Genomic DNA, 19,073 nt, shown 5'->3' with positions numbered 1-19,073 from the left:
GTCCTTCCTTCCTCGTGGGAGCATTCAACTGTGTGATGTTAAAGATGGGATAACTCCTCCGGTGACATTCCAGGAGAAATTGTTTAGTCAGCATGACATTATGTAGGGTGGGCTAGACAGTTGAATATTTGGAGGGTATCATGGGGACCCTGTCCACAAGCTGGATATATATTGTGGATGGCACGGCCTATGCGGGACCAGTTGGCGTTGAGCCTGTTACTCCATCCCGACATCAGTTGTGCCAGAGCAACTCTTGTTTTCCGCGGCAGGTTTTTCTCTATTTCTGCTACGGTGGGCGACTTCCAAGAATGACATTCATGCCGCGGTATAAATGGCGTCTCTATGAATGTCGTTCAAAGCTACAGTATACAAGTACCGATCTAAGGATGTTAAGGTAGGGATGACACCGGAGGAGGAACTGTTTAGTCAACATGACATTATGTTTCTTGACTGGGATGACCTTCGTTTCCTCGTGTAGATTGTGCTCTGAGGTTATATGCATGTAGCCGGTTACATTACGTAGGACAGCATTTTGGTAGCTTTGAATATTTCTCCACTGGGTATCACTCAGCGAAGGAGACCACACTGGAGCAGCATAATTGACCACTGACCACGGCCAATTGTTTTATAGCTAGCCAACAAGGTTTCTTTGTCCATTCCCCAAGTGCTGCCGGCTAGCGCTTTGAGGATCTTGTTTCTACTTCGCAATATGTGCGTAATTACAGTGGCATGAGCTGAGGAAGAAAAACAGGCTGTCAAATGATGGTTCACAGTCGGTAAAAGCTGGGTAAACTAGAGTACTCTATGCTATAGCCTAGTCTATAGTTTTGTTTATAGTTTATTCTATGGTCTATATAGTCTAGTAGTCACTAACTGTTCTAGACTCTAGAACAAGGAAACCCAAATGAGCTCTCTTGTACTCCAGTCAGAGAACGACATTTTTTTTCTTTCTTTCGCTGGTCTAGTAAAGCTTTCTGTAAGTGAGAGATTTTCCGTATTGAAAAGATTTCGTTAACAGAACGATTTAAAACTTCACTGAAAAATAAAATTTTCAAAAATTTCCAAAAATAAAAATAAATAAATTTCTCTTTATTTTTCACAGAAAATAAAATAAATTTCAATTAATTATATCCTTAAATAATTGCTGAGCTTTTGAGCCCTTCTGCTGTATACTCGACTTCCATTGATCCGCTGACAGTCGATACGTATCCACACGTAACTTATAATTGATCAATTTACCAAAAGGAGAACCTTTTAGTTTATTCGATTTATCTGCTAGTTCTTTAACAATTTTCGCTTTTTGCGCTTCCTGGGCTGCCTCAAAACAGGACTCCACAACACGAGAACCAAATTTCGTTACAGCCAAATCGATATAGAAACCCTCTAAATGTCTTAGAAGTTTATCGCGAGATTTTTCTCCAATAAATTTACTCTGCAGGAAAGCATCACAGATATGAGAACCATTGGGGGTATTGAAAATGGTCACCAGATAATCGGTAGATGTTTCCAATATACAATTGACCATGAAAATGGGTTTGTTAAAGCGTAATATATCCTGTATGATTAAAGAGCCGTGAAGATGAACAAAATTCGTTTTATCTTGTTGTAAGACTTCAAAAGGTTTCAATTTTAAAAGGCACAAAAAGAAAGATTTCAAACGTTCTTTATCACCACTTATATGCAGAGCATTTTGTAAAGCCACTATCAGTTGTGCCTGTTTAGTTTGTAGTCTTAAACAGGCCGACGACAAGGAGGAAATTACACCAGTATGTCCTATTTTCAATAGTTCTTCTATATGATCTTGTAATTCTTGGAATATGTTTTCAAAATCTTCTTTTTCTTTGATACTAACTAAAAGTTTTTGTACAGCAAAATTTGTTAATTGCTGCTGGGCCAATAAAGCTATTTTGTTAGCAAATAACATGGCATAGATTTGTGTTAAAAGTTTGGGACCTGCTACTGTTAGTAATGTTTCCAGTAAAATTATAGAAGATTGATATTCAAAAACTTTAGGTAGTTTAGGTAGATTTTTTGAGTTTGAGTCTGCTTCAACATCTTTGTTAGCTTCTTGTTCTTCTTTATTTTCCATTTTTTTTTCTTCACCATCATCTAAGATTTCAATCTTTTTCAATTTTTCATCTTCATCCACATCGACTATGAGTAATGCTTCCATTAATAACTTTTTACCCAAATTTTTTAGCATTTTCTTATCAATGACCTTTAAAGCTATACACAAAACACTCATCAAAGCAGAAGAATGTTCCTGATAGGGAAAATCACGAAAATGTGGCCACATTTCTAAACGCTGGGCAAACTCTTTGGCCACTTCATGCCATTCTTCGTCTACTTCATAAATTTTACGATTTTTAGCCAAACTAGCTCCACCTTTTTCAAATGCCACTTTTGCCACATGTATGCCCGACAGACAAAGTATACAAGTACGCATAATATGACTGGCACACGAATCCCAAACAAAATCTTCCAAATTATTCAACATGAACTTGCCCACTCTCAACAAAAACTTACCACAATTTTGTTTATGTTCTGGTGTAAATTTTGTTTCTAAATTATAGTTTTCTTCACTTAAAACATCCTTATTTAGTTTGGGTTTCTTGGCAGCCGGTTGTTCTTCCTCCTCGCCCTCCTTCTCTTCATCTGCTTTATCTTTAGTTTCTTTTGTTTCCTTTACATCAGTGTCAACATTTTTTAACTGTTCCTTACTTAAAGATCTTAGAAAAGCTATTTCCACCATTTTCTGCAAGACATGTGATGCATAACGATCAGAACAAATGGGTCTAAAACTATCGGCAAATATTTCAAAATAAGACTCCAACAATTCGGCTTCTACGAAACCCAATAAAGACTCTAAAGCTTTGCACACAATCTGATTAGAAGCTAAATACACCTCTTGGCCTTTTGTTTGTTCGAAAACATTGTTGGCCATATTGACTGCAAGTACAAATAGTTAGATTTATCTTTTATATAATACATTTCTTAACCTACCCTTTTCTTCCACATCTTCAAAACCATTTTTCATGGTATCCAATATATTTATAAAATAATTATATTGATCATCCTCTATGTGGCTACCACGTCCATAGATACCCTGTTTGGCAAAACCCTTTGCATTGCGTAAAAATCTGGAATTCTTCTTCTTTTTCTTGTTTCTTTTGAATGGCTGTTCGGCCACATTGTGGGCTGCTTCAGAGGACATAATTTTTATGTAAAATTGGCTTCAAAATTGTAAATTTTATACACAATTAAAAAAAATTTAACTCTCCAACTAAAACGTGCTCTTTCAAAACAAATGCTGCTTCTTGCATGGCATACTTATCAGGGTAACAACCAAAGTATCACGGTATACTTAACAAGGTACCAATACTTGAGAGCATTTTTTATATGAAGTTTGACAAGCGTGCATTTTATGCCTGTATACAAGTCTATGTATAAAAAATTGTAAACAATGATCAGCTGAGCTAGTGTTGTCACCTTTTACTTATTATACACCATGCGGAGAACAAAAAATCTAGCGATTTTTTCCTAAATTGTACATTTATTTAAAATTGTAATTAACTTTACGCAAAACGTATTTTTACGTAATGTTGCGTAATATAGGTTTTTATGTAGTTGTAAAGTTATTCTTTCATAACTTTAATTTTCTTTAAAAATAATAATTTAGGCAACATTATATTAAAAAATATAAACAAAATAACGCCTTCTAAAGGTCGAAGTGTTACAGGATTGTGCTAAAAAGTATTTTTATTTAACAAGTTACACATTGTAGTTTGTAACGCGTCTGCCACGAAAAGTTCAACAACTTTTGACGTATCGGCTAGGGTTCTATAAATCGACTTTCGAATAATCGAACAATCGATAAAATAGTCGAAAAAGCCGATTTTTTCGGACTGTTTGACTATTTTCAACTTCTGTCGACTATTTTTTACTTTTTTCGAGTTTTTCCGACCATTTTAGAGTTTTTCTTTTCCAACTTCTTTAAAATTATTGACTATTTTTTACTTTTTTCTACTATTTTCAAACTTTTCCGACTTTTCGACTTCCATGAAGTCGACTTTTTTTACTTTTTTCGACTTTTATTTGTAATAGTGTAAAAAAAGCTTTTAAAGAAAGATCAAAATGACGTGTTGTGTATAGGGTTCTATAAATCGACTTTCGAATAATCGAAAAATCGATTTTTTGTCGAAAAAAGTCAAAAAGTCGAAGTCGACTATTTTGTTCCAAAAAAGTCGATAACTCGATTATCGTCAATGAAAAAAGTCGACTTTGTAAATAAAAGTCGAAAAGTCGAAAAAAGTCGAAAAGTCGAAAGAAGTCAAAAAAATCGGAAAAAGTCGAAAATAGTCGAAAAGTCGAAAATAGAAAGAAGTCGAAAAAACTCAAGAAATTACAACAAATAGAAAAAATATAAATATAATTTTTTATTAATAACAATAATATATAATAATAATAATAATAATAATAATAATAATAATAATATAATGTTAAATGGCAACATTATAAATTTACACTTCTGGCTTCGGAAAAAATCGAAATTAGTCGGAAAAAGTCGAAAAAGTCGGAAAAAGTCGAAAATAGTCGAAAAGTCGGAAAAGGTCGAAAAGTCGACTATTTATAAAATATTAAAAGTCGAAAAATCGACTTTTAATTAAATGAAAAAAGTCGAAAAATCGACTTTTAATTAAATGCAAAAAGTCGAAAGTCGAAAAGTCGACTTTTCATAAAATGCGAAAAGTCGACTTTTCGTTTCAACTATAGAACCCTAGTTGTGTACTTCCACATTAACAAAAACTTTATTCATTATCTTAAAAATTCCTTAATAATTAACTATATATTAGTTTATAATTATTAACTTAAATGTCAAAATTTTCGATATTTTATTTTTCTTCGTATTAAACAATTTGCCGCTAAAATTTAAGATAATTTTTTTTAATTTTAACAAATTAAATGTTAAAACGATTTAATTTGCAATCAAATACAAACAAAACTTATTTACAGCGTTTTTTTATGACAAAAATTATCAACACTTTTTGTTAATGTCAAAATACTACATATTTAAGCAACTCTGTTTAGTGTTTGGCGTCGTTCTTCAAATTGTCAAACAACAACAATTATCCGTTGAAAATTGTACAAAACTGAAGGAATTTTTTGCAAAAAATATTAAAAAATAATTAAAAAAACGAAATGGATTTTCAATTTATTTTGCCCTTAACAAATGGGGATTTGTTAAACTCCAGCCGGGACACTTATTATGTGAAACATTTATATAGCCCAGGAGAAATACCCGAGAAACTAAAAGGTAAGAGGAAAATAAATTAATTTGTTTTTTTTCTGGCTAAATAACTAATTTGTTTAATTAATTAATTAAAGTTTGCAAACAAATGCTGCATCAGGGAGATCCTTTTTACCTCTTCGATCATTTCGATACTTATTATGCGGTGATAGAAAATAAAAACACTGACTCGGTGGCCATGACCAATTTAATGCGTAGCTTTGATTTACTGTACTTGACGGTGGACAAGCTGGGCAATCGTTTGGCACCTTTTTTGGCCGTCAGTGAGCCACCTACTCAACAGGAGAGAAATGGTTATTTAAATTTAACAAAAATGAGTTTGTTTTTAATTGTCAATGTGGTGCGTAAGATTGATGCGAATATTTTGCGGCTACAGCAGCAGCAACAGACCAATCAGCAGAAAAAACGCGGCAAACATGCCGATACTGTGGAACAGTATCCTGACTGGGAGACGAAACGTGGAAAATTTCTTGTGCAATTGTATAATGTTATGCAGTTTCCATTGGAGAAACTGTGGAGTCCTCCCATGGCGGAGGAGAATTTTGTCAAGTAAGTAGAGCAATACTATTAAGGTGTTAATAATATTAAGAAAATAATGGGTTTTGTAATAAAATTACATAATTTTCTAAATGATTTCATTAAGACATTAGATTTTACTGATTTTACAATATTTCCTGTTTCCTGCTCTTATAGCTTACTCTGTGACATTTGCTACCGTACTTTAGAGTTGTTACATGTACGCCCCGATAACCGCCATATCGTTGAAACTATCTTTCAAATATTTGGCACTGCCATCAAACGTTATCAACATGCCATGAACTTTCCGGTACGTATTTTACAGATATTACGTACCACCGAACATGCTGCCGTCTCCATAGCCAATGGCATTAATGTTTTACATGAGGAATATGGCATAACGAGTATATTTTCCGTTTTAATCAAAGAAATTGTAGAATGTTTAACTTTAGATTCGGCTGATACGGTTATATCACGTAATTTTTCCAATTTCCTTATGGAACTGGCTTCCATAGCTCCTAAACTAATGATACCCCATTTATCCACTTTATGTGATGAATTATTGAATTGTGAATCGCATGTTTTACGCAATTGTATTTTACAAATAATGGGTGATGCCATTGTTGGAGAATTGACTTCAGAAGAATTATCGGAAGAGTTAAAAGAAGCACGTAATGAATTTCTAGAGAATCTTCTAATGCATATCAATGATGTGTCTGCTCATGTACGAGCCAAGGTATTGCAAATTTGGCATCATATGAAAGAGGAACAGGCAGTGCCTTTATCATTCCAATTAAAAGTTTTATGTGAGGCCGTAGAACGTTTGGATGATAAAACTTCGTCGGTTAGAAAACATGCTGTACAATTGATTAAGGCCTTTTTGGAAAGAAATCCCTATTCGGCTAAATTAACTTTGGCCGAATTGCATCAAAAACATGATGAAGAGGTGCAAAAAATGGAAAAACTTACTGAACTCTTAGGAGAGGAACGTAAAAAGGCCGAAGAATTGGAAGAACAATGGAGTTTGGTTATACCGGAGATTTTGCCCTATGTAGAGGAGAGTATTAAAGAACATAATGCTCCTCCTGAGACTCAGGAGAATTACGAGGACTTAGTGCAGCGCATATCCACTATGTTGCTGGAAAAGAACTATAAAGAGGCGGTAGTTTTAGTAAGAAAGGCAGATCATGTGGCCGGTAATTCAGAACTAAGATTATCCTTAAGGCATGAGGAACAATGTGCCTATTATATGGCTCTCTTAAAATCCTATATATTCCTGGCTAATGGTTGTAAAGATAGTGTAAGTTTCAGTGCTGGTATTAAATAAATTTTTGGGGTTTTAATACTTTTTCTATTTTTTTTTTTTAGAACGAAGAATTGGGTACCCAAATAAAAACTGTACAATTTTTACAAGATTCCATAGAATTTGCTAAGGTGGTGTCAAAAGCCATGCCTAAACTGCAAGAAATGTTATTATCTAAAACCAATTCAGATGTCTACGAGGCCGTAGACCTCTTCACCACCGGCTATATGTTTGGCATTAAGGGTACAGAGAATGGCATGAGACAAATGTTGTATTTAGTGTGGTCATCGGATAAAGAGAAAAGAGATGCTGTTTCAGATGCCTACAAAAAGGTCTTATTCACTACCGATCAAACTGGCAGGTAACTATTACTACAAACAGTTTCTCATCAAAAATTTATTGGAATTTATTATTTCTTCTCTCTAGAGCGCATGCCTTACGTGTGGTACAAAATCTATCTCGTTTTCTAGAGGGTTTAGAATATGGTCACTATACAGCCATGGAGTGTTTAGTTAAAGAATGGGTAAGCAATGAGGACATAGATGGTCTTATTATACAAGTTCTATTTGAAAGATTCACCTTAAAACTAGAGGGTACCACAGAAAATGAGTCTCGTTTAGCTTTACAATTACTCATAATGTGTTCATATGCCAAATCCTCCATAGCCTCAGCTAATATACATATAATAGAGACAATAGGTTTAGGTCCCAGAGGTAAAAATGATCCTCGTATCTATACTAGTTGTTTGGAATTTCTACTCAATTCTATAGATCAAAGTTTAAGCTCTAAATACTATAAACGTTATGAAGTTGATTCGCCTATTGTGCAAAAAGTAACCAATATGTTTATGAAATTCTTTTTTCATCCGCGTATTCCCGATTTTGATAAATTGGCCATGAAAACTTTACAATTCTATTATACTTTATGTCAAACTCCCGATGTTATATCGCAAAATATTGTTATTGAATTAATGAAAAAATTCAAAGCATTCTCTGTGAAATTATGTGAAATTACGGCCTCACAACAGGCACAAGCTTTAGAAACCCCCTTTTCTCAGCAAATACCCGAAACTCAAACGGCAACACAACAAACTCAAGCCACACAACCGTCCAATGGTAATGAAGATAATGCCACACAAATGCGTATGCCGGTTTTCTTGTTAACACGTTTCATCTTTATTATTGGCTATATGACCTTAAAGGAAATGATCTTTTTGGATATTGATGTCTATAATAATATGAAATATCGTCAAGAATTGACCGAATGTGAGGAGAAGAAAAAGAAAAATGCTTTAAATGCTTTCAATCATAATAGACGTAAGACGGGAAATTTGAATATGTCAGCGACGGAGTCTTTGAAGAGATTGTCAGGAGCAGCAGCGGAACCACAACAGGAGGTAAGTAGAAGAAAATAAAATGAAAATAGTGGTATATAGTCTAGTCTGGACTAGTCTAGTCTATAGTAAAGGCTGTAGTCTAGTCTATAGTCAGGACTAAAGTCTATTCTATAGTCAGGACTATAGTCTAGTCTACAGTCAGGACTATAGTCTAGTGTATAGGCAGGACTAAAGTCTATTCTATAGTCAGGACTATAGTCTAGTCTACAGTCAGGACTATAGTCTAGTCTATAGTCAGGTCTGTAGTCTAGTCTATAGTCAAGACTATAGTCTAGTCTATAGTCTAGTCTATAGTCAAGACTACAGTTTAGTCTATAGTCAAGACTACAGTCTAGTCTATAGTCAAGACTATAGTCTAGCAATAGTCAGTATTATAGTCTAGTCTATAGTCAGGACTAAAGTCTTCTCTTTAGTCAGATCTATAGTCTAGTCTATAGTCAGGACTATAGTCTAGCCTATAGTCAGGACTATAGTCTAGCCTATAGTCAGGACTATAGTCTAGTCTATAGTCAGGATTATAATCTAGTCTATAGTTAGGACTATAGTCTAGTCTAAAGTCAGGACTATAGTCTATAGTCATGACTATAGTCTAATCTATAGTCAGGACTATAGTCTAGTCTATAGTCTGGACTATAGTCTAGTCTATAGTCAGGACTATAGTCTAGTCTAAAGTCAGGACTATAGTCTAGTCTATAGTCAGGACTATAGTCTAGTCTATAGTCAGGACTATAGTCTAGTCTATAGTCAGGACTATAGTCTAATCTATAGTCAGGACTATAGTCTAGTCTATAGTCTGGACTATAGTCTAGTCTATAGTCAGGACTATAGTCTAGTCTAAAGTCAGGACTATAGTCTAGTCTATAGTCAGGACTATAGTCTAGTCTATAGTCAGGACTATAGTCTAGTCAGGACTATAGTCTTGTCTATAGTCAGGACTATAGTCTAGTCTATAGTCAGGATTATAGTCTAGTCTATAGTCAGGACTATAGTCTAGTCTATAGTCAGGACTATAGCCTAGTCTATAGTCAGGACTATAGCCTAGTCTATAGTCAGGACTATAGCCTAGTCTACAGTCTAGTCTATAGTCTAGTCTATAGTCTAGTCTATAGTCTAGTCTATTGTCTAGTCTATAGTCTAGTCTATAGTCTAGTCTAAAGTCTAGTCTATAGTCTAGTCTATAGTTTAGTCTATAGTCAAGTCTATAGTCTAGTCTATAGTCTAGTCTATAGTCTAGTCTATAGTCTAGACTATAGTCTAGTCTGTAGTCTAGTCTATAGTCTAGTCTATAATCTAGTCTATAGTCTAGTCTATAGTCTAGTCTATAGTCTAGTCTATAGTCTAGTCTATAGTCTAGTCTATAGTCTAGTCTATAGTCTAGTCTATAATCAACTCTATAGTCTAGTCTATAGTCTAGTCTATAGTCTAGTCTATAGTCTAGTCTATAGTCTAGTCTATAGTCTAGTCTATAGTCTAGTCTATAGTCTAGTCTATAGTCTAGTCTATAGTCTAGTCTATAGTCTAGTCTGTAGTCTAGTCTATAGTCTAGTCTATAGTCTAGTCATAGTCTAGTCTATAGTCTATTCTATGGTCTAGTCTATAGTCTAGTCTATAGTCTAATCTATAGTCTAGTCTATAGTCTAATCTAGAGTCTATAGTTCAGTCTATAGTTTATTCTATAGTCTAGTCTATTGCCTAGTCTATAGTCTAGTCTATAGTCAGGTCTATAGTCAATACTATAGTCTAATCTATGGACAGGACTATAGTCTAGTCAAATATCAGTACTATAGTCTAGTCAATAGATAGGTCTATAGTCTAGTCTATGGTGAGGAATATAGTCTAGTCTATAGTCAGGATTTAAGTCTAGTCTATAGTCAGTTTTATAGTCCAATCTAGTCTTGTCTAAATTATCTTCAAAATTTTCTCAATTTTTGAAATATTCTTCCCTCTACTTCCAGCCCGATGAAGATCTTGTTGGTGCCACGGCCGAGGACAACATCGCCGAACTAATCAATCACATTTGCGAAGAAGTTCTTCTCTATGGTGAAAACTCCTTACTGGCGAAAATTTTCCCCTACGTCATGGAAATTTGTAAATATCCTGCTAAATATCGTGATCCCTCGCTACAGCAGGCCGCCACACTAGCACTCATACGTTTTATGTCTGTCTCTTCAAGATTTTGCGAAGCCAATATGCCCTTCCTAATGAATATACTTAATCATACGAAAAATATCAAAATCAAATGTAATATTGTTATCGGTCTATCGGATTTAACTTTTCGTTTTCCCAATATAATAGAACCCTGGACTGGGCATTTCTATTCGACATTACACGAAGAGGACAATGAGTTAAGATTGACAGCAGTGAAAATGTTGTCACATTTGATTTTGCATGAAATGATTAGAGTTAAGGGACAAATAGCCGATTTGGCCATGTGTATAGTAGATCCTCATGCTGAGATTAAAAATATTACACAACAATTCTTTAAGGAAATTGCCAATAAATCAAATATTTTATATAATGTTTTGCCCGATATTATATCAAAGTTGAGTGACACTAGTTTAAATCTGGAGGAGGAGAAATATCGCATTATTATGCGTTATATTTTAAATTTAATACAAAAAGATCGTCAAGTAGAGACTTTGGTGGAAAAGTTATGTCTAAGATTCCCGGTGACAAGGGAAGAGAGACAATGGCGCGATATAGCCTATTGCTTGAGTTTGTTGTCGTATAATGAGAAAACCATTAAGAAACTTATAGATAATATACAGTATTACAAGGATAAAGTGCAAGTGGATGAGGTTTATCAATCATTTAAATTGATTATAAGTAATACCTCAAAGTTAGCTAAACCCGAGTTGAAAACCGTGGTTCAAGAACTGGAAACACGTATTAATGAGTGTCTTAAGATACGCGATCCAAATGAGGAGAAAAATAGCAATGAAGAAAATGAAAAGGAAAATGCTCCCTCCAGTAATACACAGAATAAAACAAAAACGACAAAATCTAAATCTTCAAAACCTTTAAATAGAACTACCAATAGAAGAGCAGGAGGTGGAGGAGGAGGAGGACGTGGTAGGTCTGCTAGACAAGTAACATCCTCAGAAGAATCTTCATCAGAAGATGAGGCAAACAATAAAAAAACCTCTAATAAATCACGTGCAAGAGGCAAGAAAGCGGCCGTTTCTTCAGAAAGTGAATCATCTAGTGAATCAACAGAAGAGGAACGTCCACAACCGGCTAAAACTAATAAAAAATCAGCAGCTGCCAACACTTCGTCACGTCGTGGTGCAGCTGCCTCGCGTAGTAAAGTTATACAAGAAACTGGCAGTTCGGAAGAGGATATACCACAACGTAAACGTGGTCGTAATAATAAATAGTGTTTTTACAACAACATTTTTTTATTGTTTTCATGTACTCTTATATATATTTTTTTATAAATAAAATTTTGTATTAAAAAAAATAACAAAATATTGTAATTGGTCATCACAACGAACACAAGCAAATAACTTAATGATATTTCATAATTATGTTATTTGTTTTTGTGTTATTTTTTCCAAAAATTATCTACGTTTTATCTTGTTTTTTCTATGTTTATCTTTTATTTACAAGAATCTGATGAAAGCCTTTAGTAGTGGTTACTTTGTAAATATGTGTTTGTGCATTGGCTAAATTTTAAGCTAATACAAAAACCTTATATTTTTTGACAGCTTGATTCATATGGCAACACTTCATTCGTTTACAAATGTATAGGTGCTTAACTTTGATAACAACAAGCTATGTCAAACATATGTTTTTTTGTTTATTTTTTTGTATTCAACACACAAACACATATATTCCTTGCGGGAGAAAAATCTTTACACGTCTTTCGATTGCAAAGGAAATGTATGTAGTAGTCTAGGGACTTGGCTATAGACTAGACTATAAACTAGATTACAGACTAGACTATAGCCTAGACTATAGGCGGAACTGTAGACTGGATAATAGACAGGACTATAGACGGAATATAGACTAGGCTATAAACAAAACTAGACAAGAATGTATACTATTGACTAGACAATAGAGTAGACTATCGACTACACTATAGATTATACTATAGGTTAAACTATAGACTAGACAATAGATAAAACTATGAATTGACTTAATTATATAGGACTATTGACTAGACTATACATCAGACTTTATTATACTCAGGACTATAGACGGAACTGTAGACTAGACTATAGACTGGTTTATAGACAGGACTATATACTAGACTATTTAATAGATAAGCCTTTAGACTAGAATGTAGACTAGTCTATAGAGTAGACTGTAGACTATTGAATAGACTATAGACTAAACTATAGATTAGACTATAGACTAGATTATAGATTAAACTATTGACTAGACAATAGACTGGACTAACGACTAGACTATCGTCTAAACTATTGACTAGAATTATGGTACTAGATTATATACTTAACTATATACTAAACTAGATTTTAGACTAGACTATAGTTTAGACTATAGACTAGACTATAAGTTAGACTATAGATTAGACTGTATGGACTAGACTATAACTTGACTGTAGACTAGACTACAGGCAAGACTATAGACTTGACTGTAGACTAAATTATGGACTAGACTATATACTAGACAATAGACTAGAATATAGATTAGAAGATAGGCTAGTGTAGACTATACTCGACTATAGATTAGTTTATAGTCTTTTGACTGTATACTAGACTAAAGACTATACAATTGACTATGGAATATACTACACTATAGATTAGACTATAGGCTAGACTATAGATTAGACTATAGACTTGCCTGTATGGGGTTAATATATAAATTTTATAAAGAATTACATTTTCCCTAAAAAGCATCCGCCTCCATCTTTTACCTTGTTCTCTATTTCTCAATTTCACAAATTATCATTCGTATAAAAATATGTCAAAATATTTTGTAATGTGATATTGAGTGACGCGTGCCGTTAATTATAACAACAACGGCAGACGACTTTCTAAGTTCATCATTATTATGATTAATTTTAATTTTTATATAAAAAAGTATAATAACAATTATGTTTACAACTCGTAAGTAGATTAACACTTACCACAGATCCATACAAACTTACATTAATACTTTCAAGACAAAAGTTATAAACAAAAATATAACTTAAAAAAAAAACCTCCACTAACAATTTGAAAGACATTTATCACACGTTTTACAACAAAATAAAAATATGTATCACTAACACTTTTCAACACAAGCCGCCGCCTGTATTGGTTGGTTGCTAAGGACCACCCTCTTTGTTCCTGCTCTTTTTTCGTTTTTTTTTTTTATATGAGAGTCTGTGAGAAGGCAACAAAAAAAACTGTTGCTAAGGTTTTAGCACTACACAAAAAGAAACATGCGTGAGATGTAATTTTATCTGCACTTTATAACTTTTGTTTTAATGATGATAATAATACACTGAGAAAATTTTAGAGCTGTAATGTTTTTTTATTTCGTATGGTTTTTAGGACCACAAATTAGTTGAGAGGCTAGTGTACAGACTAGTCTATATAGTTTAATCTATATAATAGACTATAGACTAATCTATGGTCTAGTCTAAAGTTTCTTCTACAGTCTAGTATACAGTCAAGTTTATCGTCTAGTCTAGTATAAAGCCAAGTCTATAGTCTAGTCTGTAGTATAATATATATTCTAGTCATAGTCTAGTTAAGTATGTAGTCTAGTTTATATTGCAGTCTATAGTCTAGTCCATATTCTAGTCTATAGTCTAGTATATAGTCCAGTCTATAGTCTAGTTTATATTCTATTCTATAGTCTCTTCTACAGTCTAGTATAAAGTCAGGTCTATAGTCCAGTCTATAGTCTAGTCTATAGTTTAGATTATAACTTAGTCTAGACTATATTCTAGTCTATAGTCTAGTATGTAGTCTTGTCTATATTCTAGTCTATAGTCTAGTCTATAGTCTAGTCAATAGTCTAGTCAATAGTCTAGTCAATAGTCTAGTCTATATTGTAGTCTATAGTCTAGTATATAGCCTAGTCTATAGTCTAGTCTTTAATCTAATCTATATTCTAGTTTATAGTCTAGTCTATAGTCTATTTTATAATCTAGGCTATATCATAGTCTATATTCTACTCTATCGTCTAGTACATAGTCTAGTCTAGAGTCTAGTATATAGTATAGTTTATAGTCTAGTCTATAGTCTAGTCGATAATCTAGTCTATAGTCTAGTTTATAGTCTAGTCTATTATCTAGTCTATAGTCTAATTTATATCTTAGTCTGTAGTCTAGTTTATAGTCTGGTCTAAATTCTAATATGTAGTCTAATCTATATAATATAGTGTGTTGTCTATAGTCTAGTCTAAAGCCTAGTCTGTAGTCTAGTGTATAGACTAGTCTATAGTTCAGTCTATAGTCTGGTCTATAGTCTATAATCTTATCTTTGGTCTAGTCTATAGTCTAGTCTTTGGTTTAGTCTATAGTCTAGTCTGTAGACTAGTCTATAGTCTAGACTATAGTCTAGTCTATAGTCTAGTCTATAGTTTAGTAAGTAGTCTAGTCTATAGACTAGTCTATAGTCTAGTTTATAGTCTGATCTATAGTGTAGTCTATAGTCTGATCTATAGTCTATTATCTAGTTTATAGTCTAGTCTATAGTCTAGTCTATAGTCTAGTTTATAGTCTGATCTATAGTGTAGTCTATAGTCTGATCTATAGTCTATTATCTAGTTTATAGTCTAGTCTATAGTCTAGTCTATAATTTAGTCTGTAGTCTAGTCTATAGACTAGTCTATAGTCTAGTCTATAGTCTAGTCTGTAGACTAGTCTAGTCTATAGTCTAGTCTATAGTCTAGTCTATAGTCTAGTCTATAGTCTAGTCTATAGTCTAGTCTATAGTCTAGTCTATAGTCTAGTCTATAGTCTAGTCTATAGTCTAGTCTATAGTCTAGTCTATAGTCTAGTCTATAGTCTAGTCTATAGTCTAGTCTATAGTCTAGTCTATAGTCTAGTCTATAGTCTAGTCTATAGTCTAGTCTATAGTCTAGTCTATAGTCTAGTCTATAGTCTAGTCTATAGTCTAGTCTATAGTCTAGTCTATAGTCTAGTCTATAGTCTAGTCTATAGTCTAGTCTATAGTCTAGTCTATAGTCTAGTCTATAGTCTAGTCTATAGTCTAGTCTATAGTCTAGTCTATAGTCTAGTCTATAGTCTAGTCTATAGTCTAGTCTATAGTCTAGTCTATAGTCTAGTCTATAGTCTAGTCTATAGTCTAGTCTATAGTAGTCTAGTCTATAGTCTAGTCTATAGTCTAGTCTATAGTCTAGTCTATAGTCTAGTCTATAGACTAGTCTATAGTCTAGTTTATAGTCTGATCTATACTATATTATCTAGTTTAAAATCTAGTCTATAGTCTAGTCTATAGTCTAGTCTATAATCTAGTTTATAGTGTAGTCTATAGTCTAGACTATAGTCTAGTTTATAGTCTAGTTTATAGTCTAGTTTATAGTCTAGTTTATAGTCTAGTCTGTAGTCAAGTTTATAGTCTAGTCTATAGTATACTCCATAGAATTGAAAAACATCCCTTTAGTTTTGCTCCTCTATTTCTCTCACTATTAGAAACAAAGCCACACGCACAACAAACCAAAATAGGATAACAACAACAACAATAATAGTGGGTTGTTTATTGCGCACTTACAGCAAGAATAATAAGTAATTAAACGTTGGCAGGATTAAATCATTATAACTGACCATAATCCCAGCATTATCATTATAAAAGTACGAATATACATATGTACGTGTGTTTGTTTGTTTTTTGTAAAGAGTGAGTGAGTGAGTAGTGATGAGTGAGAGTCTATTAAATTTATTTTAATAACGTCATTCATGGTTTCTATGTTTAACATAAGCATTAACATAGACGTCATCATCATTATCATTGACGCGCCAGTCGCGTGTCTTTTTGTCTTACGGTTATTATTATTTTGTTTTTGTGTGTGTAGCAGTTTTTCTTAATATTTGTTTACCTGTTTATGTATATGTCTATGATTTTTCATGGTTTGTAGGATTTAAATAAACGAAATAATGTCTTTCGTTATTTTTTTATCCTTGTTTTGTGTGTCTTTTTGGACAAATACATAATAATGATTTGTTTTCTTTGTTAGTGGGCCTAGTTTTATGATGTGTGTACTCTCTCATTTTAGCTTTAGTTTGTCAATTATTTTTGCTTTTAGAGATTTATTTGTGTGGCTTATGTTAATTATTACTTTTAATGGTTATTTATAGAGTTCTCAGCAGGTAGTCGTCGCGCTAGGGCTAGTGTGGGAATAAGTATGAGAGTATTTCATATTTGTTGGGAGAACTTTTTAAAAATACAGATTTTTTAGGAGTTGTTTATTTTATTTTTAAATTATATATGAATGTATGGTATTGAGCCAAAGATAATTAGATTAATAGAATGCACTTATAGCTTGAACTGCATTTCAAAGTTTTTCCTTTATTATTAACTTGTAAAATTTGCAATAAAAGTGTTACCATACACTCCAGCTTTAAATTGAATTACTTCCCAAGATTACACAACATTATTATTTATTTGTTTAAATTAATAAATTTTCTATACTGTGTTGACACGAGAAGCTATAAAAAAGCGTTAGTGAGTAAATTCTGCTTTAAATAAAAAAAATCTATACTGTGTTCCCACGAGAAGCTAAAAAAGCTTTAGTGAGTAAATTCTAATTTAAAACAAAAAATTCTATACTGTGGTCCCACGAAAATCTAATAAAGATGTTCGTTCAATCTTTTGAAAACTAAAGAAGATCCACTTCTAACGTAATATTATTAATGAACAGCTCTAACTGTCGTAAATCTTTAAAGTTTTATCTAAATAATGTTATAACTAAATAATCTCGATTATAGTTTAGATTAGACTCTTGTCTTGGCTATAGTTTAGTCTATAGACCAGACTACTATATATTAGTTTTTAATCGAGATTATAGTTTTGAGTTAAATATTCTGATTTTTTAGTCAAAAGCCTTAACTCTAGTCTTGTTTATAATATAGACTATTGTCAACAATTAGGTCTGGACCATAGTTTAGTCTATAGTTTAATCAATAAAAAGCTCTAGTCTGGATTGTAGTTTAGTCTGGACTCCTAACTACAACTTGTCTATTGGCTTGATTATAGTTTATTCTTTAGTCTTGACTATATTTTAGTCAATGGATGGGACTATAGTTAAGTCTATTGTCTGGACTCTAGTTTTTACTAAAGTTTAGTCTATATTTTTAACTCTTAACTACATTTTAGTTTCTAGTCTTGGCAGTTTAGACTATAGCTCTAGTCTATAGTATATTCTCAGTCTAGTCTGTAGTCTAGGCTATAGTCTATAGTTTAGACTATGGTATGGACTAAAGTCTAGTCAATAGTTTGGTCGTTAGTCTTGACTAAAGTTAATTCTATAGAATGGTCTCTTGGTCTCATTTTAGTCTTTAGTCTAGAATATAGTTTGGGCTTTTGCTGGTACCTAGTATATAGTCAAGTCTATGGTCTTGTCTGTAGTCTAGGCTTTCGTCTAGTCTATAGTCTAGTCTATAGTCTAGTCTATAGTCTAGCCTATAGTCTAGTCTATAGTCTAGTCTATAGCCTAGTCTATAGTCTAGTCTATAGTCTAGTCTATAGTCTAGTCTAAAGTCTAGTCTATAGTCTAGTCTATAGTCTAGTCTATAGTCTAATCTATAGTCTAGTCTATAGTCTAGTCTACAGTCTAGTCTATAGTCTAGTCTATAGTCTAGTCTATAGTCTAGTCTATAGTCTAGTCTATAGTCTAGTCTATAGTCTAGTCTATAATCTAGTCTATAGTCTAGTCCATAATCTAGTCTATAGTCTAGTCTATAGCCTATATAGTCTAGTCTATAGTCTAGTCTATAGCCTAGTCTATAATCTAGTCTATAGTTTAGTCTATAGTCTAGTCTATAGTCTATTCTATAGGCTATAGTCTAGTCTATAGTGTAGTGTACAGTCTAGTATATAGTCTAGTCTAGTATATAGTCTAGTCTAGTCTATAGTCTAGTCTTTAGCCTAGTCTATAGTCTAGTCTATAGTCTAGTTTATAGTCTAGTTTATAGTCTAGTATATTCTTAGTCGAATCTATAGTCTAGACTATAGTCTAGGCTATAGTCTGGTCTATAGTATAGTGTACAGTCTAGTATATAGTCTAGTCTATATTCTAGTTTATAGTCTAGTCTATATTCTAATCTATAGTCTAGTCTTTTGTCTATAGTATAGTCGATAGTGTTGTTTATAGTCATGTCTATAGTCTATTCTGTAGTCAAGTCTATAGTCTAGTCTATAGTCTAGTCTATAGTCTAGTCTATAGTCTAGTCTATAGTCTAGTCTATAGTCTAGTCTATAGTCTAGTCTATAGTCTAGTCTATATTCTAGTCTATAGTCTAGTCTATAGTCTAGTCTATAGTCTGGTATATAGTCTGGTATATATTCTAGTCTATAGTCTAGTCTTAAGTCTAGTCTATGGTCTGTTCTATAGTTTAGTCTCTAATTTAATCT

At 32.9% G+C, this 19,073-nt stretch overlaps 2 protein-coding genes across 2 annotated transcripts; one reads left to right on the top strand and one right to left on the bottom strand.

The window, feature by feature from the left end:
* Nucleotides 1–1,058: 1,058 nt before the first annotated feature.
* Nucleotides 1,059–3,336, bottom strand: LOC111677629 (nucleolar protein 9). The gene is made up of 2 exons (XM_023438790.2): nt 3,004–3,336; nt 1,059–2,949 (listed from the first exon to the last, which is right to left on the bottom strand). Exons 1-2 carry the CDS (start codon nt 3,212–3,214, stop codon nt 1,118–1,120), a joined length of 2,043 nt encoding a protein of 680 aa, XP_023294558.2. The 5' UTR covers nt 3,215–3,336; the 3' UTR covers nt 1,059–1,117.
* Nucleotides 3,337–5,097: 1,761 nt separating this feature from the next.
* Nucleotides 5,098–11,984, top strand: LOC111677621 (condensin complex subunit 1). Its single transcript, XM_023438782.2, has 6 exons — nt 5,098–5,314; nt 5,386–5,857; nt 6,002–7,124; nt 7,193–7,488; nt 7,554–8,523; nt 10,479–11,984. The coding sequence occupies exons 1-6, from the start codon at nt 5,200–5,202 to the stop codon at nt 11,898–11,900; spliced, it is 4,398 nt and encodes a 1,465-aa protein (XP_023294550.2). The 5' UTR covers nt 5,098–5,199; the 3' UTR covers nt 11,901–11,984.
* Nucleotides 11,985–19,073: the final 7,089 nt, after the last annotated feature.

Source organism: Lucilia cuprina, chromosome 6 (genome assembly GCF_022045245.1).
Source record: "Lucilia cuprina isolate Lc7/37 chromosome 6, ASM2204524v1, whole genome shotgun sequence".
Classification (NCBI taxonomy): Eukaryota; Metazoa; Arthropoda; class Insecta; order Diptera; family Calliphoridae; genus Lucilia; species Lucilia cuprina.
The sequence above is the reverse complement of the archived record's forward strand: the minus strand, read 5'-3'. Positions and strand labels throughout refer to the sequence as shown.